Source organism: Hesperophylax consimilis, chromosome 25, assembly GCF_061612785.1.
Source record: "Hesperophylax consimilis isolate HC1 chromosome 25, BYU_Hcon_1.0, whole genome shotgun sequence".
Taxonomy (NCBI): Eukaryota; Metazoa; Arthropoda; class Insecta; order Trichoptera; family Limnephilidae; genus Hesperophylax; species Hesperophylax consimilis.
This window is the reverse complement of record NC_142860.1, coordinates 24,363,633-24,385,633: the sequence shown is the minus strand read 5'-3', so window position 1 is coordinate 24,385,633 and position 22,001 is coordinate 24,363,633. Positions and strand designations below refer to the sequence as shown.

The following is a 22,001-nucleotide window of genomic DNA, read 5'->3' as shown; positions in this document are numbered from 1 at the left end:
ATTTAGCAACATCCAGTATCTTCTTCGTATGGTATTCCTATATATAGGGTTCTGTTTTTTTTGCTATTTAGCAACATCCAGTATCTTCTTCGTATGGTATTCCTATATATAGGGTTCTGTTTTTTTTTGCTATTTAGCAACATCCAGTATCTTCTTCGTATGGTATTCCTATATATAGGGTTCTGTTTTTTGCTATTTAGCAACATCCAGTATCTTCTTCGTATGGTATTCCTATATATAGGGTTCTGTTTTTTTTGCTATTTAGCAACATCCAGTATCTTCTTCGTATGGTATTCCTATATATAGGGTTCTGTTTTTTGCTATTTAGCAACATCCAGTATCTTCTTCGTATGGTATTCCTATATATAGGGTTCTGTTTTTTTTGCTATTTAGCAACATCCAGTATCTTCTTCGTATGGTATTCCTATATATAGGGTTCTGTTTTTTGCTATTTAGCAACATCCAGTATCTTCTTCGTATGATATTCCTATATATAGGGTTCTGTTTTTTTTGCTATTTAGCAACATCCAGTATCTTCTTCGTATGGTATTCCTATATATAGGGTTCTGTTTTTTTTGCTATTTAGCAACATCCAGTATCTTCTTCGTATGGTATTCCTATATATGGGGTTCTGTTTTTTTTGCTATTTAGCAACATCCAGTATCTTCTTCGTATGGTATTCCTATATATAGGGTTCTGTTTTTTTTGCTATTTAGCAACATCCAGTATCTTCTTCGTATGGTATTCCTATATATAGGGTTCTGTTTTTTTTGCTATTTAGCAACATCCAGTATCTTCTTCGTATGGTATTCCTATATATAGGGTTCTGTTTTTTTTGCTATTTAGCAACATCCAGTATCTTCTTCGTATGGTATTCCTATATATAGGGTTCTGTTTTTTTTGCTATTTAGCAACATCCAGTATCTTCGTCGTATGGTATTCCTATATATAGGGTTCTGTTTTTTTTGCTATTTAGCAACATCCAGTATCTTCTTCGTATGGTATTCATATATATACGGTTCTGTTTATTGCTCATTGCTTCATTACGGTTTGGTTGTGAGTGAGGTTATGAAACCATTCTAATTTTAACGTTTAAAGAAATCAATAATGATTGGTGGCAACACGGGTCTCGTGATTTCAGCAGCAACTGTGTGCATCAATTTTGCGACGTGAGTACACGACATGTGTATAGGATACTTGTGTATCCCTGACGAAGAATATTTGGAGAAAAGTTAGTGGAAATTCTAATGGGATACTGAAATTTATAAATTAACTTTCGGTGATTCACTTGCTTCAGCACAGATGTACCAACGAGAAACTGGACATTCTGCTGCTTGTTTAGAAATACACTGGACTCCCTTTTTACAGTGTAATTATGCTCCATGCATTAACGTGTAATAAAACCATATACTAAAATAAATTAAATAGTGGATATAAAAATACATTCAGAATGTCAAAAAATAAAATTTATTGTTTCTTCATTGTATTTAAAAATAATCTTAATATTGATAAAATCAGCTGGCGTACGTTTGTGCTCGCTAAACTCAAAAAGTAGTCTGTTCTTATTAGTGTCAGGAGTGTTTAGAGAGTTGGCTGAATGATAGAAGAAGTCGGGGACGCCCGAGGAATACTTAACGCAAATCTCTGCAAAAAGGAATGATATTCGGAGTCGATGTAATGTAGTTTTTTAAAAGTAACATTTTTTGAGAGTTCTTTGTATTAGTCTTATACCGGTGTTACATAGATGTCGTTAATGTCTGTATTTTAAATATGAGTCGTGTAATTTCTATACCCGCTATATCAACTTTCATTGATTTGGAGAAAACCGCAAAAAAACTGTCACATCTCTAGCGTACATAAGTAATTGCATTACAATTTTTTATATAATGAATTGGAGTAATAAAATTTTGAAAAGCATTTATTTTTCTATATATGTCTAGCAATAATTAAGTAATTTCGATAAATAAAATGGATAAAGCGGATTTTGATACTCACTTCGTGATATAGAGGCTTTTGAAAGTCAACTGAGCCGACATGGCGGGTTTAGAAACACACGCATAGATCATTTTGACACACGAGCGTGGCGTCAGAGCGGCGGCCATATTGTATTTTGGCAAAATAACTGCTTGTGATTGGTTGAATCCGATATAGCGCGCTTTGATAGTAACTTTCTGTATGATATGGCGGATTTGGTTTCTCACTCGCAGTTTTAACATGGTTTTTGGTCGTGATAAGGAGGGTTTTGAAACTCAATTTTAGGCTCCTCTTGTTGCTCGCAAAAATGTGAACAAGATGTCATACTCAGATCATTTTGTCAAAAAATTAGATATAGCGGGTATAGAAATTATAGGATTCATATATTTGTTCTGTCTTGAACTTTTATGTCAATGATAATATTTTCAACTCGCAATTTCATTTGCATGTCAATTACTATAACTTGTCGTATTTGAAATAGATAAGTTGTTTAAGTTAAAGAAATTATGTTCTAGTCGTTTATGTAGTAGGATTGTTACCCTATATTATTTATAAAGTACTTTTCCTATGTAGAATTATATAATGTGACTGGACTTATTTATTTAGTATTTCTAAGATGTATGAATGTGAATGATATGAGGAGTGGATGTCGATGTCTTTGGAAAGCTCTCTGCCTACCCCAGCATAATATAGCATGATAGTGACTTGGTGTAATTTTTCTTTAAGTTACCTTTTGCCATTTAACTGGCCGAATTGCATTAAAATTGTGTATTTAACTGAAAACTCTTTATTTTTTTAAATAATACATAATATTTTTTAAAAAGGCATAATAATTAACACGGTAATAATTCTGTTGCTTGCTTACTCGTTACTACATTAGAGCGTTGAAGATTTTCCAAGAAATACAAACCAATATAAAGAAGAGGAAAATATGTTCAAATTTAAGTATAATTTTCTATTTTTGTAATTTGTAACTTTATTGTTAGATATGGTGTGATTTTATATAAGCACATACTTTGTACTATGCCGAGTCCGGGCGAAAATAAAGGTCCCGTGCGAATATCTTTAATTTTTTTTAAATCGCTATATCTTCGAAAATAATTAAAATATTTTAATAAAAATTTCTACATAGTAACTCAGCATACCCAAGCTATAAAAGTACTAAACGAAAATCGAATATTATTTGAAATGCAACTCAATTAACCTTGTAATATGTTTATTACGGTCTGCCTATCGGTATTTGCTCACGCCTGCTTTCTTTAAATACGCCCGACATCTCTCGCTCGCTTGCAGATAGGAGTTGAGTGGGTGCGGAACGGAGAAAGAGATTCGAATTAGGTTTCACGGTCATAAAAACCCTCATTCCAAGAATTGAATTATTTCACTAACAGATAATATACTATCCTTTTGTTGAAATACTGATGTAAACGAAAGGCATGAAAATAAATTTGAAAAAAGACTTGGATTACAATTAGATAATTATGTACATATAGTTGGGACCTTCACAAAGAGATTGGTATATAATATTCATGTAAAAACATTGAATAATTTTGTCTTTTTTGTCATTGAAATGAGGCCGGCGCAAAAGGTAAAAATACCTTTCCCGTCCTTAAGCATCAATCGACCGAACGGGTAGAAATACCTTTCCCGTCCGACGTGTTTACTTAAATAAATATTTTTAAAAAATTTAAAAGGCCAATGTCAGTTTTTTTAATTTTCGCAAGCCTATGTAGAATTTGCTCTTTTTTGCAAATTTAATTTTAACGAAAAAGATTTTCTAGTGTAAGATTAGTCCCCGAAAATCGTAAAATCCTTTTAAAAGCGAGTCGCAGAATTATGTGTTGCTTTAATTTTTTTTTGATGGATTGCAAAATGAACTCAACAAAACTAATCCATTTCTTTTCTGCCATATTGCATTTATTTTTATTACTTGTACCTGAATTATGAATTTATGCTCAGTTTTCGCAGATAAGGCTAGCACTAGAATATATTTTATTTATACCTATGTGTGTTATTTCACATTATTATAACCACTCGAGTGATGGGGTATTTACAAAATTCCGGGCATTGGTTTTGGATTCGGCCGCGATAATTCAAAAAATCATACCTCTGAATAATAATTCATCAATAAGCCATCGCTCAAGGCCTAGAACGATGAGTCCTAATTATGGGTAGCCATTGCTCAAGACCTAGAGCGATTAGGTCTATATATTGGTAGCCATCGCTGAAGGCTTAGAATGATGAGTCCTAATTACGTGTAGCCATCTCTCAAGGCCTTGAGTGATGAGTCCTAATTATGGGTAGCCATCGCTCAAGGCCTATAATGATGATTCCTATTTACGGGTAGCCATCGCTCAAGGCTTTGAGTGATGAGTCCTAATTATGGGTAGCCATCGCTCAAGGCCTATAATGATGATTCCTAATTACGGGTAGCCATCGCTCAAGGCCTATAATGATGATTCCTAATTACGGGTAGCCATCGCTCAAGGCCTTGAGTGATGAGTCCTAATTTTGGGTAGCCATCGCTCAAGGCCTATAATGATGATTCCTAATTATGGGTAGCCATTGCGCAAGGCCTAGAGTGATGATAGCCATTGTTTGATCGGGTAATTGGTATAAAATAACATGTTGTATAATGTGTAATATCACTGCCATCTTTATCAATAAATGCCATGCCAATGCACTAACAGTCAACAGTGTTTTCACACTTCTTACCCCATATCCTTCCCCTCCCCATACCTTTCAACCTCACAACATAACCCAATTGTGGATGCCATTTATATTAACTAATTCAATATACAAAAAAAAAAATAGTCTCACTGACTCCGTTCAGTTAGGAATCTATTGTGGTAATAACATAAAAATACAGATATTGTTTTAAAAACCGTTTTTATTGTTTTATTTAATTATGGTCCTGCCTCCGAGAGGGACTTTTTAACCTTTTTTTCTGATACATGCTTTATTTGAGAAAAAGAGAAAGGTTACAAAGGAGTACTCAGCGGTAAGCCTTTACCTATTGTATTGAACATGACACATATATGGGATCAGAAGAAGATGAACGTGCGAAAGTTCTTCGACTTCTCATAATACGTATTAGTAAAAAAAAATTGCCATGCCAAATGTTTTAAGTTGTAAGTATGCCAAATGTGTGCTATTTGGCAAAACTTGTATAATTTTCACCCTGCCACTGAGTAATCCTTTAAAACCTCTCTTTCTGATACATTAATTGTTTTTGAAAAAGAGGGAGAGGTTTCAATGGGTCTATCAGCGTTATTTACACCAAATTTATCCATATTGTAATTTGTAAAAACGATTTTCCACTGTTATTCTTTACATGTGATTTTTTTCATGAACTGAACATTGAGATGCTATTTTACTATGTGTTTAACCCCTAAAACCTCTGACATTTTGCAATGTACTTCTGATATGCAGATTGAAATGAAAATTTTTCATATTACATTCGATTACTGATGAATTCCCTGTTTTTTAATGTATTTCAAAATAAAGTCCTGCTCTTGAAAACAAATGAATGACTCTTTCAGATTTTAGTATTACAAATCGATGTAAATAATTAAAAATATAAAAATTTTGTATGCAAACAAAGATAAAGTTCATACACTTACCAATGGTTTTTACTGTGTGAACTGTAATTTTTTTTTTTATAAAATATTTATTAAAAATTTTGGCAAACCTTGACAAATGTTTTCAAATGCTAAATGTTGTTTCATAGAATTATTTTTAATTTTTCTGTAGCGTTTACAATAATTTTTTTAACGCAAACTGAAAGCGCAGTATTCTCTCTTTCTAACACAATTAAAATTATATTTCACATTGTAATATAAAATGAGATTTTTTTGAGACTTTTATGAGACCGTTTCAGGCTGGGATATATCTTCCAAAAAGACTCTACTACGGTGGTTTCTTGTCTGTGAAGAAGAATGTATCCCAAAATTGCCCAAGATCTTAAATTATCTTAGTGTACTATTTTTATAAGCATTACTAGATTTAAGAAAACGAGATCTAATGTTTTATTAAACCATAATATCATGTATTACCAAATTATTTCTTAAAAATAAATTCCCCTTTTATTATACTCTTCTTTAATTTCTTGAATATGTGCAATTGAGTTGCGTAGTTGCGAAAATCACTCTGGAAGTTTCTGCTGGTTTTAATACATTCACAAAAAAGTAAATATTTTTGAAAATACATATATTAAAATAATGATATAATAATATTTGGATGATTTGTATATCCCCGATTTTGTGTAAAATCACCTCAAGGGCGCTGTACAAATATATAACACATTTCTACAATGATCTATGTTATTACTAATTATCGGTTGCGTCTCTCTGCAGCAGCTGGTCCAGTTTCTCCATCACCTAGGATTCTTGCTGCAGAGTCTCCATCTTCTATCTTTGTTGAACGTCACAGCGGTGCTGCCAAGGTCTGTTATCTATGTGAGGATATTGTGTCAGCGCTTTATTAGCAGCAGACACATTCCTGGACGTATGACGAACCTCGTGCTGGCACTGTTGGTGGACTCTCTCGCTGCAGCAGTTGGTCCAGTTTCTTCACCACCTAGAATTCTTGCTGCAGAGTCTCCATCTTCTATCTTTATGTCACCTGTTCCTGTTCTTCATTTTACTTAACCTTCACTTTATTTTTGTAATACATATTTATATTTTTTGTAATACCTGCATCAATTGTAAAGCGCCCCTGGGGTGATATCTCATAAAAGCAGCGCTATACAAATTGTCCAATATTATTATTACATGGAGATAATATACAGTACAATACTTACCTGGTAGGTCACTTAATTAACATTAACTTATCGTTTATTAGTGAAATTTAGATACAGCATTTAGGACATATTGGATATAACTGGACTTTCTCTCAGGAATGGTATATTTAATTTAAGGGTATGACAGCTTAAAAAGGTAAGTTTTTAGTTTAGGCCTGAATTCTGTTGGACTTGTTATGGATCTTAGTTCCGGAGGGAGTTTATCCCAAGCTTTCGGCCCAGATACTCCGAAAGCGTGATCACCAAACTTAGTATTTGGCTTGCGCTTAGGTTCCATCAGTCTGCCTACAGCTGATGATATTGTTGATCTAAGAGTTGATTGCCTCAGACCAGTGTTTTCCGGGACGCATAGTTCAGAGATGTAGGGTGGGGCCATTTCATTGATGGATTTAAACACCATCCAGCACAATTTGTACTGGATTCTTTCAGGGCACTTGAGCCAGTGAAGGTTACGAAGGTGTTCTGAAATGTGCGAATATTTTGAAAATATATACAATAACGATAATATATACGATATACAATAACATATTCAGATATTTAGCAAAAAAATTATTGCAGATATACAGGGTGTTAAGGGACGTACTTAACTTACTTTAACCAGTGATTCCTGACATTATTTGGACTAAAAAATGTACTTAAATGAAATTTTGGTCTTCGGTTAGATTTTTGTTTTTTTTTATTTTTATTTTTTCGATGAAAAACATGGAAAATCAGTAGGAATTGGACAGCAAGCGGCGATGTAAGGGTTTGGACGGGTACACGGCGGAGTAATCAATGACGATGTGTGGGAAAACTGTTTTTTAAAATAATATGTTTTAAATTTTGAAAAAAAAAATCAAAATTTTATTTTACTTTTTTTACTCTAAATAATGTCAGGAACTACTGGTTAAAATAAGTCAAGTACGTCCATTAACACCATGTATATATTGAAGGTATTAATAATTTCCCGAGCGGGTTTCGATCCTTCAATCAATCTAATGATAATAATATTTTGATAATTCTTATAGCTCCTTTTTTGCGAAAATCGCCTCAAGTGTGCATTTAAATTATTGTAGGTACCATAGATTAATCACCCACTTACAGTACAAGATTTCTTCTTTTGATAATTGGGAAGATTTAAAAAAAAATAAGGTTATTTAGAGTATTTAAATATTTCTCTACTGTTTAGAAATTTCATTCCAAGAGAAATGTGCTATCAACAGAGTTATGCACTGTATTAAAAGCAAGTATTTCAAGATTTACATAATAATAATAATAATAATAATAATATGATTTGTGTAGAAAATGTTTGGCTTTTCCGGAAACTATAGAACATATTATATCGGGATGTTCTATATTAGCACCGTCCGAGTATACATTTAGGCACAATCAAGTTTTAAAAATAATTCACCAAAATTTGGTAATTAAACATAACTTGATTGACTGCCGTAATGTAGTACCATATTATGAATACGAACCAAATTCATTTTTAGAAAACGAATTTTATAAAATATATTATGATAAAACTATACTAACAGACCGAGCGATTAGTCATAATAGACCCGATATAGTTTTACATGACAAAATTAAAAAAATAACTTATATCATTGATGTTGCTATTCCAAATTCCTGTAATATTCAAAAATCTGTTAGTGAAAAAATAAGAAAATACACAGATTTAGGAAATGAAATAAAAAGAATTTGGCATTCTCAGACTATAAAAATATTACCATTCGTTATTTCGGCTACTGGCATTATACCTAGCTCTCTAATTAAAAATTTAGGCGTATTAGATCTATCAAAAAATTTATATATAAAGATGCAAAAGTCGGTCATTTTGAATACATGTAGGATAACAAAAGATTTTTTAAATATTTATGTTGAGGGATCAGTAGGATTTATAGGCCCTGTTAGAAGTTCTACCGAGCCGAACCCTCTGATATGAAAATATCTTGAGACGGTGAATTTTTTTTCCCATTTGATATCTGGTGATTTGACGTGTTGTTGTTCTTGTATTGTTTTGTATTTATTTTACTTATATAATGCACTTACATAGTGTTGATTGACTAGCTGATCATTTGTGGAAAAGTGAGTGGAAGGGTTAAGTTTTTCCTTTGGGGAAGACTTAACCCGGACAACTAAATCGGAAGTTTAAAAAAAAAAAAAAAAAAAAATACTTGGATGACTTGTATAGCGCCGTTTTTGTGCAAAAACACCTCAAGGGCGCTGTACAAACTTATAATACATTTGTACAGTGGTCTATGTTATTACTTAACTATTTATGGAGAAAATATACAGTTCAATACTTACCTGATAGGTCACTTGAGATTAACACTTAATTAACATTATCTAATTGTTTATTGGCAAAATTTAGATACAGGATTTAGGACTTAATTGAAAAATTGAATATAACTGGACTTTCTCTTAGGATTGGTATATTTAATTTAAGGATACGACAGCTTAAAAAGGTAAGTTACATAAATCTATTGGTTGCATCGATTAAGCCCATATGATGCATGAACCTCGAATAAGTTCCATGTGTCCACACATAGATATACCTGAGAAATTTTTACGAGATATGTTCCTGCATATTAATTTATTTATTTAGTTCGATGCGGAGTGCCTGTACCACTAGCAAGTAGGTATGTACCCCTAATGACCACTTAAGTACATAGGAATATGAATAGGGAACTGTTTGTATGAAATACCTATAATTAGGGTATTAGCATTTATAGAGAAAAAAATTATCTCGGAAGTGCACGGAAGTGCGGACGGCCGGCGTGGTCTAGTGGTATACGCTTTCGACTACAGATCCGAAGGTCGCGGGTTCGAACCCGGCGTGCGCAAATAAATTTTATTTGATTAATTTGTGTTATTTCACAATTAATTCATTTAAAATAATATATAGTATATTTGCGGCACGTTCCAGAGTGGAAGATACTCTCAGTATCGCCCTGGTGTAAGACCACCATTCAGAATTGAAACGTTGCTTGAAATGGCTTTAGCCGTGTTTGGTGACCAGATCTGAATAGCCAGGTACTTCCCCACCTTCCTCTTCCCCATCTCCCTCCCCTCCCCAATACCCTCAGCCTCACAACATACCCCAATTGGGGATGCCATAGTCTCACTGGCTCCAGACGGGAGCAGTTGGGACTCTTGTGCGGTAATACTGTAAAAAAAAAAAAAAAAAAATAATATTATTATGTTTTTTTTTCTAATTGCACTTCTGAGATAATTTATTCTGTGTTTTGTGTACTGATCCATATTAGTAATAAATAAATAAAATATGATATCCGTTGTATTTTTATTTTCTGCCTTCCACAGAAAAGCAAAACAATAAAGTAGGTATTCATAAAAAAATCACCTAATAATAATAATAATGACAGATCATATTACTCTTCAGAGATTGAATACATCTGGTATAATATGACTGGTGTAGGGGAATAAATACGAGAATGTATTCTATAATTATGTTCGTAGGGGAAGATGTATCGTAAATATTAATATTTATACAAGTAGTCATAAAATAATAGTTCTTTATTTTTGCCGAACAAACCTAAATAATTTTTAAAGTACTAACCTTTCGCGGGCTTGTGGTAACACTATTACCACGAATCTCTGCTTTTCGCGATTCACAAATTAAGTGCAGGAAAAGTAGTGCCATCTACCCAATTGGATGATAACTAGAGAGATTTATTTATGATGATAACCATCTAAGAAATTCATCTATCTATAAATAATATTGTTTTTTGTTGTAGTTCTCAATTTTATCGCCAAAAGCATCGCAACAACTTTTTATTTCGGTCGGACATCTTGTCGATTTTTGTTGTAGTTCTCAATCTTGCCTTCAGATGTAATGCATTTACCTTTATTGCCAGTGCTAAAAAATAAGTTGTTTTTTTATTCAGTTTAGTTGTCAGAATTTTGTTTTGTCGTTTCGACAACCGCCAACCCGCTCCTAGCGCCGCCAACAGTTTTAAAAGGAATTTGGTCTTCGTCGGTTGGCTGTCAGAATACAATAAATCGGGCGCAAAGGAGGGTCTGTTCACTAAGTAGTGAGTGGGCGATCTTTCTGTTTACAAAGTGCTACATTTTTAACGAGAACAAAATTTAAAAAATGGCTGCTGTCGTGAAGAGATTGCCGCGCTTACCGAGTGCTATTTTCAACCAATTCGGTGGCTCTGCGTCAGTGAATAGTGTCAAATCCAACAGGAATTATTTCACGTACTCCAAGGAACCAGCCCAGCCTCTCCCGAGGGAACCAGAATGGGTGTCCGCTGAAGAGGCGTTCCAGAAATGCCTGAAATCCAGTACGTACAGTTCTCCACTTCTCCCATGATTACTATCGTGTTTATTGTATTGACAAGCATCATTATATCACTGCAGATGTGTATTAGACTGCGCCTACGTGGACTTTGTACCATTTGTGGAATTAATATAAATCTGATGCACTAGATTATTATATTATGTATTCTAACTAGTAACCGTCACTTTTCTGACATACAACTACCGACATATAATTCCTATTTACTTATTTACTGGCCGATTCGTGTATGTTTATCTCTATGAAAATTGACAGTACCCAGTTGTTGTATAAAAAATAATAACGCCACTGAAATGTTTAATTGAATTATTATTAATATATTATTTTCCACATTGTGGATGACATAAATATTATGATCCAGCAGAGCTCCGTTGTAACCTCTGTTTACTCTGCTTCATGGTGTCGTTTTTTGAGAAAACGAAAAAAGAGCCTACAACGGACCTATCAGCGGTACGCCTTTGTAGGTGTAGCAAATCCAGTCGAACACTTACTCACGCAGATGCGTCTCTTGCATACCGCACGTTTCGAATTTGTAATTCGACTGCAAAAAAAAAGAAAAATTTTAAAAGTTCTATTCGCGCCATCATTGAGTGAGACCCTAAAAACATGCTTGGGATTGTAGGTATTGGTGCATACGTATACAATTTCGACGATCCCCCCGCGAAACGTCACTGAGAAACATCATTTTGCCTTTGTTACTTCACTTATGTTTAAAAAAAAAAACACAAATGTAATTTGTGTATCGAATTTCAATATTTTGAAAATTTTGCAATGTATTTTTATTTCTTTTTTTTTTTAGTTTTTCAATTTTAATGATTTTTTTTTATGAAATCGAAACATGTTGTAAGCAAGCAAGTACTTTGTTATCTAATACCTATACCTTCCTATCTAGCTGTATTCTTTTAACTTTGTCTGTTTTTATAAAGTTTATTTTCTTAGCGGATAAATTTTATCTTATCAATTTAATCCAGTCCATTTAATGGTAGACTTGCTAACTGCTATAAATAAATGCCAATGCTAATTTCATACGACGAGAACAGCTCACGCGTGAGAAATTCTAAAGACAATATCACACACATACATTCTTACGTCAGCATAATATTTAAGACGCTTGGAATACGATTCGGCGAATTCTGCATTCACCTTTATCAAAAGAGATAATTCTATTATAATAATAAAATAAGAAGCCTGGTGATAGCCAACCTCCGATAGGAGAGGGCATTGGGTTATTATTATATATACATATCGCTGTATTAATATATTATTTCCTTTGAGAACATTGGCGTTCGAAGTACGGGTCACAAACATCTTTTTTATATTATTTTACTTTATTTTAATCATATTTAGCTGAGCTGCCAATTTCGGAAAGAAGTTCTTGGTTTTTTAACAAATAATTATAAAAATCTTCACATGTCATGTTTTTGAAGTTGTATTGAGTAAGAATTAAAGATTTAACTGACTGCACACTTTCCTCTCTTTGCTCCACCGAGTATTAAGGTGCTGCCACACGCAAAGCTCACATCAAAAGTTAATGTACAGCGCATCATCTTTTCTACCGACACACGACGCTATCAAATATTTCTTCCTATGGTAGGAGAGGGGGTCAGTTGAATTCGAGAGCGGCCGAGGAACATAATTTCATCTGTCAAAGTGACAACTTTACTTACTGACAGCTTGAGCACGTTTTCGAAATGGATGATACTTGTCGCCTATTGCTGGATCTGTTGGATAGCTCATCCTCAGATGATGATGCCGCCAACTATATAATTATAAATGCTATTTATAAACTTTTTAGATTTTAAACAATCTGCGCGTAAATAGCGCATTTTCACATAACCTGACATAACCTCTTCGTCGAATCAGGAAATTCGCAGTTCGCACTCCGATCGACGAAAGCGACATATAATAAATTATTGTAAAATAAGCTCACGTCGATTTCCAAAAATGTCGAAGGCAAAGGCGGCAAGGACCAACACCAGGGCAGGGAACGAGAAGAGAGCACGAGAGCTGACGAGAGCAAACCAGATTACCCAGGAAAACAATTGAAAACAATCAACAAACGAACAAACTAGAAGCTTCTCTATGTAGGTATCAGGCCGTCCAACTTTATCAAAAAACCGAATGATATTACCATACAACATACTGAGATTAAAAATATGATTAATTTTGAAAGGGCGAAAATTTGTTTACTTCAAATTCAAATATTGATTATATTTATATTTTAAATATATGTTGAGTATGTTTGCCAAATAAAGTTTTTTTTTATGTTTCTAAATTTACTAGCACACATGAAGATATGAGCTAACATAATAAATAAGAAATGCATTATTAGGCTGCTTCTGTCATGGCTGTCAAAGGGAACACGGAACTTAGTTGGTAGCTCCGTAATTAAAATGACCCCCTCTCCTTTTTACGGCGGAGAGGGGGGCGCATAACTTTTCAAATATCGCGTCGGGAGCGGTTACGTAAAATAAATTCGGTTAGCGAAGTTCAGAACCACACTTATAGCGCGTTATCTTTTTACGTGTGTCGGGTCTGTATGGGATTGTATGGCGAGCGCTATTGTGCTTTATATTATCTGTTGATGTGAGCTTTGCGTGTGGCAGCAGCTTTAATCAGTGAAAAAACTCTTTCCACATTTGCGTTATGTGCGCTTATACAAAAAATAAAACTCGCAGATCTCAAGCAGTTCTACGAAACATTCAATGTTTTTAACACTTTTGAAGTAGATTGTCCACTGCTCGTGCAGCTTCAAATCATAATATGCTTCATCTTCATTTTATTTTGAATTAAGACATGAAATCAAGTTACGCAGTTCGTAGCTACGTGTCTTTTTAAAGCAATAGTGCCTTTATTGCCCATATCCACATGGCAGTCATAAATAGAAAATGGCGTCAAAGTCGTCTCGCCCGCTAGTAAAACAAGGGTATTTTGCTTTTTTATTAATATTTCGGATGTTTAGCAAAAAGGAGGACTTACAGTAGGTAAGGGAGGACAAAACATGGAAAAGGAGGACATGTCCTCCTTTTGGATACCATCTGGCAACCCTAGGCATAGGTCTCCGGCAATAACTTCAAAATGCCGACATGCACGCTGAGATATTTTACAAGTCGTACTAGAAAAGGTAGGGAAAGCAATGGCTTAACCTTTGGTGGGTAAATAGGGTTTTTACCATAATTGGTATCATGTAAATTTAGTTTATATGTTAAAAAAAACTGAAGGAGCACTTGAAGTTGGCGCGCCGGTGACCCAAATGCTCCGGGCCTCGCGCGGCGGGCGGTTCGTTGAGTTTGTTTGCAATCGGAAGGATTCGGGCGACATCAACAGCCGCCATACTCCCTTCCTACTTCCTTCACAGGAATAATATTTTACACTGATATTGCAAGGAATGTAAACTCTATATAACTCAATGATTGAGTGGTGGATTTTGATCTAAATACACAGCTAGGTATTTATCAACCTTACTTTCCCCTTCTCGCACTTCCTTCCGTCTCACAACATTGTTCTTCCATTACTTATTATCATCATGTTAGCTGCCTCCGTGGTGTGGTCGAGGAGTAAGGCTTTCGACTACGAATCCGAAGGTCGCGTATCCCGGCGTATCTATACTTGTGACACGTTCCAGAGTGTTAGATACTCAGCCTGGTGAAAGACCACCATTCAGAATTGAAACGTTGCTTGAAATGTCTTTAGACGTGTTTGGTGATCAGATCTGAATAGCCCGATACCTTCCTCTTCTCCATCTCCTTCCCATCCCCGCTACCTTCAGCTTCACAGCATAACCCAATTGGTAGTGCAATAGTCTCACTGGATCCAGGTGGTTAGGAGCAGTTGCGTTTTTTGTCCGGTATGTATAGAATAATCGATTTTCGATCAAAGCTCTTTCGATGTGTAATTTTTTTTGTCAATATGAACAAAGGTTTACTGTGGATTGCCTATGGTTAAATTGCCCTTATCCTGAGTGGAGGTCGACCAGCGTGCTGTTGGCAGCATTATGTTCATTATCTCTGTCAAGTTTGCGTGCAATCATTCAATTAGTCGGCGCACAGAGGAGTATTTTACATCGAAAGTTGGCCAAAACTATTGATTTTTTTTATTGAATAAATAGTTAATACATATCAACAAACAAGTCCTGCAAAGCCAATTGAATTGGCTTGTCAACAGGTGCTTAAAGTTTAGTTACATATACATTTTTATAAGTTATAATTTACATCTTATATCTACAGAATCAACAATTTTTTCATACAATTTTTCGTAAATATTAAAGTAAACTTTTTTTTTCCGATAGCCAATTTTTCACCATATATTTAACCTTATTCATAGACTTATAGTGTCAGGTAATAAATTAAATATCTTCGTATTATTCATAATAAAAGGTATTTTAAAAGCATGATTTTATATTTTTTCACTGATCGCACATAAAATTCAACAACACAATGTTTTTTTATTGATTTGTAAAAAAAATCTTTTAATGCCCCACTATTGCAAAGACAGACACTCATTATGTAGAAATGTTAAGCTATTGTTTATTTATTTAAAAAAAAGTGTTAATTTTTTCTATTGCTAGCGGTCCATTTCTATTTTTAAAATTAACTTAAATTACTAACCGCCTTACTAACTAGATTCTTACACGTCCGTTCAACGTTAGTGTGGTAAAGTCGGCCTCAACCCTGGTTTAAGACCGGTTAACCAAATGGACGCCATGGTAATTGGTCAAGTTTTTCACTGTTCTGACCTTACGTATCCCGTAATATTTACACCGCGTTTTTTAGTTAGACTGCAAGTGAATTTTTAATAATGATAATAATAAAATATGGCTGATTTATACAGCGCAGTTTTCGTAAAAAATAACCTCAAGGGCACTGTGCAAATATATACTGCACAAGATATGGTAACATTTTTTTACGCCTATGTTAGTTTTGGGGATGCTGTGTGGGGCGTGCACTTTCAAACTAGGATTTTAAGAATATCGTTTTTTGACACCTAAAAGTTTAATGGGATGGTAAAGAAAATGGCGCAAATAAGCCCTGTTTTTTATTATTCTTATCAGGAATAACCAAATTTTATGGTGCCAGAAAAATTATAACTCAACTCGACGAAACCCTTGTAAATTATGATGCTTACGCAGCACGTTTTTTTTACGTTTATGTGCATATGATTAGAAATGTAACTACGTCTACTACAGTATTAACACTAAATATTCTAAAATAAAGTACCTTCTACTTATATGTATATTCAAAAATATTTTTTTGTAACCATATGCTGATATGATAACATTCTCAAAACATTAGTGTAAAAAACACAAACGACGAGAACAAAGGAAATTCACACAACTACTGCGATAAAGCCTTTTGCCGGTCAGGCTGTTGGTATGTCATGGAGGGAGAGGGGGTGGAATTATTTAAGTGGCCACCACGTGATGTGATGACCATCAAACTTAGAGATTTTTTTTTGGTTTTTGATAGAGTAAATGTTTTCGATTTATGGCCAACTTTATCCATAGAGATACTGGTCTGTGCGGCGGGCCTATCGTTGAGTAATCATAATCACTGATAATCAGTAATCATGATTAATGGAGTACCTTGCTACTACAGTAACAGCATACCCGTAGAGAACACTTCTGCGACACATACTAGATTACTAACGATAAGAATATTATCAAATTCAATGCATATGGTTTTTGAGTGGAGATACTTTCAGTGTTGCGTCGAGTTCCTAGTCTACCAACTCTTGATAAATTCATTACACGAACGTATAGAATGGGGAAAAAACATAATAATTAATATTGACTGCAAACCAGTGTGACTTCTGCTGTTGCCTTTCAGAGACCAGTTCAGAAATGCGCGGCTTTACCTTGGTCACTCTCACGTCATTTCGCAAAAAAGTCTGTTCCTTTTCCTTGTTTTTACGTCCAGCATCCCCGAAAAGGATTGATCGCAAAGATATGTTGTAATAAACAGTATGCAAATCTCCAGATCAATAACGGGGTACGTTACCATTTGTTGACACCCAAACGTTGAGAGCGTTGTTGTTCTGAAGAGTTGCTGTTGAACCTGGCTCTGCTGAATGTCAATGATTTCATCAAAGTATTCATCATTGACATCTGATGTCTCGACACTAAACGTGAACGGCTGTCTCACCCATTCTGGATATGACTCTTGTAGGGTAATATCCGTCGAGAGACTTTGCAAGCTCATTTAAGTGCGTGGCAATTGCTTGCTTCAGTTCCGCGGGTGCAGAAATGTCTCCTATTCCAGATACATCTTCGATCTTACTTACACAGTCGTCTAGCAGGGGAAAGTTTGCGAAGTTATCGTTCTCTGTTCGTCGTTTCCATAACGGTAGCTTTTTGAAAAGCCTTCAGGTTTTCTTCCGCTTCGATGATATTGACTCCACCGCAACGCATCTGTTTATTGAGATGATTCAGAGCTGTGAATATATCACATGAGTCGGGTGTGTGTCTTGACCTCCGCCGAAACTGCGAGACCGACTCACCGAACCCAGGTTAAGAACCCTAATCTATACTCGGTCCAAGATTAGAACAACCCGTGGACGCGCATGTCTCCGCCCCTTCACCCCACTCCTAAAAGGTCGAGCGTTAACACATTCAGACCCACTATTTTAATAAATTAATTATTTAATTTATTTTCCTACCGATAAATAAAATTAAAAATTAAAACATTTTAATACATTCAAATAATGATGATGATAGTATTACAATACATATATTGTACTTTATTAGGCATCAGATTTATCAAATCGGCTAAGAAATCAATCCAAAGTTGAAAATATCATCATTGCCATTAAAAAAAAAATTAATTTTCCTCAGATGATTCATTTGAAATTTCAAAAGCTAACGAATTATCATTATTGTCCTCTAGTTCATCAACAATGTGATCGATATTCCGAAATTTTTTTTCGATACATATTTATTATCACTGTCCGTTGAGGTTTGTGCACCACCTATAAACATAAAAAAAACCGATCAACACCAACATTCACAAATTTTATACATATATTACCTATCTATATCCTTGAATTATAAAAATGCATTGTTGTAAATCGAATAGTCATACAAATAACACATAAATAATGTTTACCTGTCCTTTTTTGTTTTTCGTAATTGGTGATAATGAATTCGGACATATCGGCTGAACATCCATTTTATAGCAGGGTCTGAATGGGTTAATTTCTCTAAGCGCAGGCACTAACGTATAACGAATTGTCAGCGAAGATTGCCGGAGATAGCCGAGCGATGGCGGAGGAAAGGAGCGGGGGGGTGGTATGCGCAGAACGAACCTAATTTGGTACTCCAACAGGTCGTTCTTATCGTGGACAGAGAATAGACTATAGTTATTCGTTGGTTGCATCCATAGACATATGAATATTAGTAGACCTGCCCTAAGTGATTAAAAGCGTATTATCCCCACTCCCCATACCGGTTCCATTGGAGCCGGCTGGGCTCTCGTATGGCCTCAAGTGAAATTTGAAAACGTGACGTCATCATTCTTGTGCGAACTATGGTCGAGGCATCATCGGTTCATTTTACGAAATAACACGGCAAAATGTTGACTTGTGATATGAAAACTTGTAAAAATAGATGTGAAAAAGAGAATAAACCCAATTGTCGTATTACATTCCATAAGTAAGCATTATTTTACTCTATTTTAAGCTTATTCACACCGTATTATATGGATCAGTTTTAGAAACATATACTATCACATCACAATGTAGCGATTCTCAAGTGTGCTCATCGTTGTTTACTGTGGTAAGTAAATTATGAAACATTTGTAAAAGTGTCTTAACTAAATACTCTGAAACTAACTACGACTCTGCAAACAGAAGAAATTTACTTTGCCGAATTTGGATTCGCAAATTAGTTCATAACGTGGCGAGTAATTTGCGCTCCCATGTAAAAATGTCTATTCATTCAAAAGCAGATTTTACTTTTAAGAAGTAAATGGTGATATTATAATGCGAGATGCCTATTTACTGTCAGATTGATTTATTGACGAATCACAGTCAGCTTCACCCCCTTCGTTCTTCAACAGTTGATTTTACCCCTCGCCATTATCTTCTCGTCTATTAATTCCTATGTCTGTGGTTGGATCCATGTACCCGATGACGTAAAATTTACCAAATGTTTTTGCAACTTTAAATCCGGCTGCCTGCGAGTACAAGGTTGCCGGTCGGCAGGCAGACCTTTTTCAGACGTCTTTTCCCATCTGCCAATTGACCTCTTTCGCTATTTCCGCGACTTTCCTCCAATCCTCCAAGAGGCTCACCGGCAGACCAACTTTTTTTAAGGCTTACTAAACGTCTATTCTTCTTCTGTTTCATCTGTGTATAGGATGACGTAGGGTTTGTTGTACCGGGATCCTACGATAGTACCCACACTCAATCTTGAGATTATTTACGATTTAAAAATATGTTTTGATTCAAGATAAGATATGATTAATTTTTCTTGTAGATGCGGAAATTTTTGCTTATAATACTCATAAATATTTTATTATCTTTAGCACGATCTCATCGATAAAGATTTCATGGATTATGTTGACAATCTGTTTTCGTTTCCGAGCACCACTGCGGATCGACAACGAACAGTAGTAGAACAGTTCAGGTCGACTGAAGCATATTATTTATCGATGTTATTATGCTAGAGACCCTGATGTTTTAATATACCTACCTACCATTTAATTCTTTTTTGTTTTATAATTTTTTACAATTTTATAAAAGAACGTGACCTTACTGGGGTACCCCGTTCAAAGTCACATTGTACATGGTTAGGTTATTCGTTTGAATTATAAATTTGGTCAAGTTTTTTATGAGTATGTTAATAATTTTAAAGTAAGTTGTGTAAACGTGTCAAAATATAATAAGAGAAAATTATAAGGCGAAATAATAGAAGAAAAATATACATACAGTGGATAAACACACGGAGAAAAATATAACATAACGTTAATCTTTGTTAGGTTGTAACATTTTATTTATATTCTTTGGTGTTTATAATCCATTGATACTTCTTTTGAAGTCGGTTATTTTTTAATGGTTTTTATTGCAAGAGAGGATATTAAATCTATCTTCTATCCGCATAGATAAAAAATGTTCGTTTGTTAACAATCTTAAATCTCCGAAAGTTACCTATTTACCGATTGCTTTGAAAATTTAACATAACGTTGCATTCGAATACGCGTGTATTTTTTTATATACGTAGGTATGTTATATATATTATGTCACCTGTGACAGGTAAAAACATGTTTTTTTTTATAAAAACAGCTCAAATTTTGGACAAACATGTTTTTTTTTCTGTTGAACGTAAAAGCAACATGTGCTATTGTTTATCTATCTGCACAGATAGACTGAGCCATATCAACGTGTGATAAGTGACTAGCAGTTTTATAGAGAAATATTGCAAATTTCTTTGCCCCAAAGTCGCCCTTCAGTGACCTACCATGTTAGAGTATGGTAATGTATATTATGTGCCTATATAAAATGTAAATAAATAATAATAATAACATATTTATATTCAACATCGGTTCTTAAGAGGGATTTCTAGGAGGCTAGGATTAGAAAAAGGCAAATACTCATATGATGAAATTGAACTAACTCTAAACCTCTCTCCTTTGGAAGTCCGTCGGGAAAGAAATGGCCTCATTTGCTTCTTCAAAATTATAAATGGTATTATTGATTCACCTACTCTACTGCAACTCATTCCCTTCAATATCCCCTCGCACAGACTCAGAAATAATGAACTGCTCTTCCTCAACCATCATTCGACAAATTTTGGATATTATTCACCATTGTCCAGAATGTGTAGACTGGTCAACTCAAGTCAAAACCTTAACTTTTTTGGGATAAGTCTGAATGATTTTTGCCGGTCGCTAAACAAGTGACGGAATATTATAGGTGTCTTGTGGTCCTGACCCACGGCGTAGTGTTGACTTGATTCGACTTGTCACTTTATTTTCTTATATTATATCTGCCTTATGTTTTTGCTTTCATGTACCTTTGTCTACTCCTGTATTTTTCATTTTACTTTATTCGTGTTATTATTTTTGTAATTTGGACGATGTCCGTTAATAAATAAATAAATATTTACATTCTAGCATCACGTTCATCAATCAAATGCATTGTACGTATGGCTTTGTATTGTTGATCAACGAACCGGTGGATGCAATCTGTTAGCCATAAATTGATAATAGTTTGACTAGTCATATATTTATCATATGTCTGTACAACGTCCTTGAGGTGATTTTGCACAAAAACGGCGCTATACAAATCATCCAAATATTATTATTGTGAAATGTATGTTGTAATGAGAATCGAATCGATTTGTTTTGGCTGTGTAGTAGAAATTATAAATATGTATAAACAACGATATGGTATTATTTATAAATATGTATAAACAACGATATGGTATTATTGTTTATAAATATAATTTTTGCGTCACGGATGGTCGTTATAGATTAAATTAGAATGAACCCATATTATTATAATATAATATATTTACCACAATAGCTGACATTGGTTGCTCGAAGTCAGAAAACTAAAATACAGTTCGAACTGTGAACTTCTCAATATTCCAGTAGGTACATTCTCAATGATAATATTAACATGGAACCGAACTATAATTAAAATCAGTTTCTAAATTATTGCTCCAGTTATAAAATCTATCTACTCGAATATAATATTATCTCTAAATAGGATAAAATAAAGTCGCTATTCGCGTCTGTCTGTTTGTGCGCTTAGTTCTTCTAAACCACCCAACGGATTTTGATAGGATTTTCACTATGATTTAGAGATTTTTTCCGGAAGGTTTATATATACTATAATACATGAATATTATATTTATAGAAAGTAGAGATAATTCGATGTTTTGTAATCAAGTCGTAATTTTTTTTCGGGGGCTTAAATTGCTAACGC

The 22,001-nt window shown here is 34.3% G+C and overlaps 1 protein-coding gene across 1 annotated transcript in view; it reads left to right on the top strand.

The window, feature by feature from the left end:
• The first annotated feature begins 10,740 nt into the window (after positions 1-10,740).
• Positions 10,741-22,001, top strand: part of LOC149411712 (succinyl-CoA:acetate/propanoyl-CoA:succinate CoA transferase) — a 53,990-nt gene continuing 42,729 nt past the window's right edge. The window contains exon 1 of the mRNA XM_089646998.1: positions 10,741-11,064. Within this exon, the coding sequence (XP_089503124.1) occupies positions 10,872-11,064 (193 nt within the window). The 5' untranslated portion in view covers positions 10,741-10,871. The remainder of the gene's footprint in view (positions 11,065-22,001) is intronic.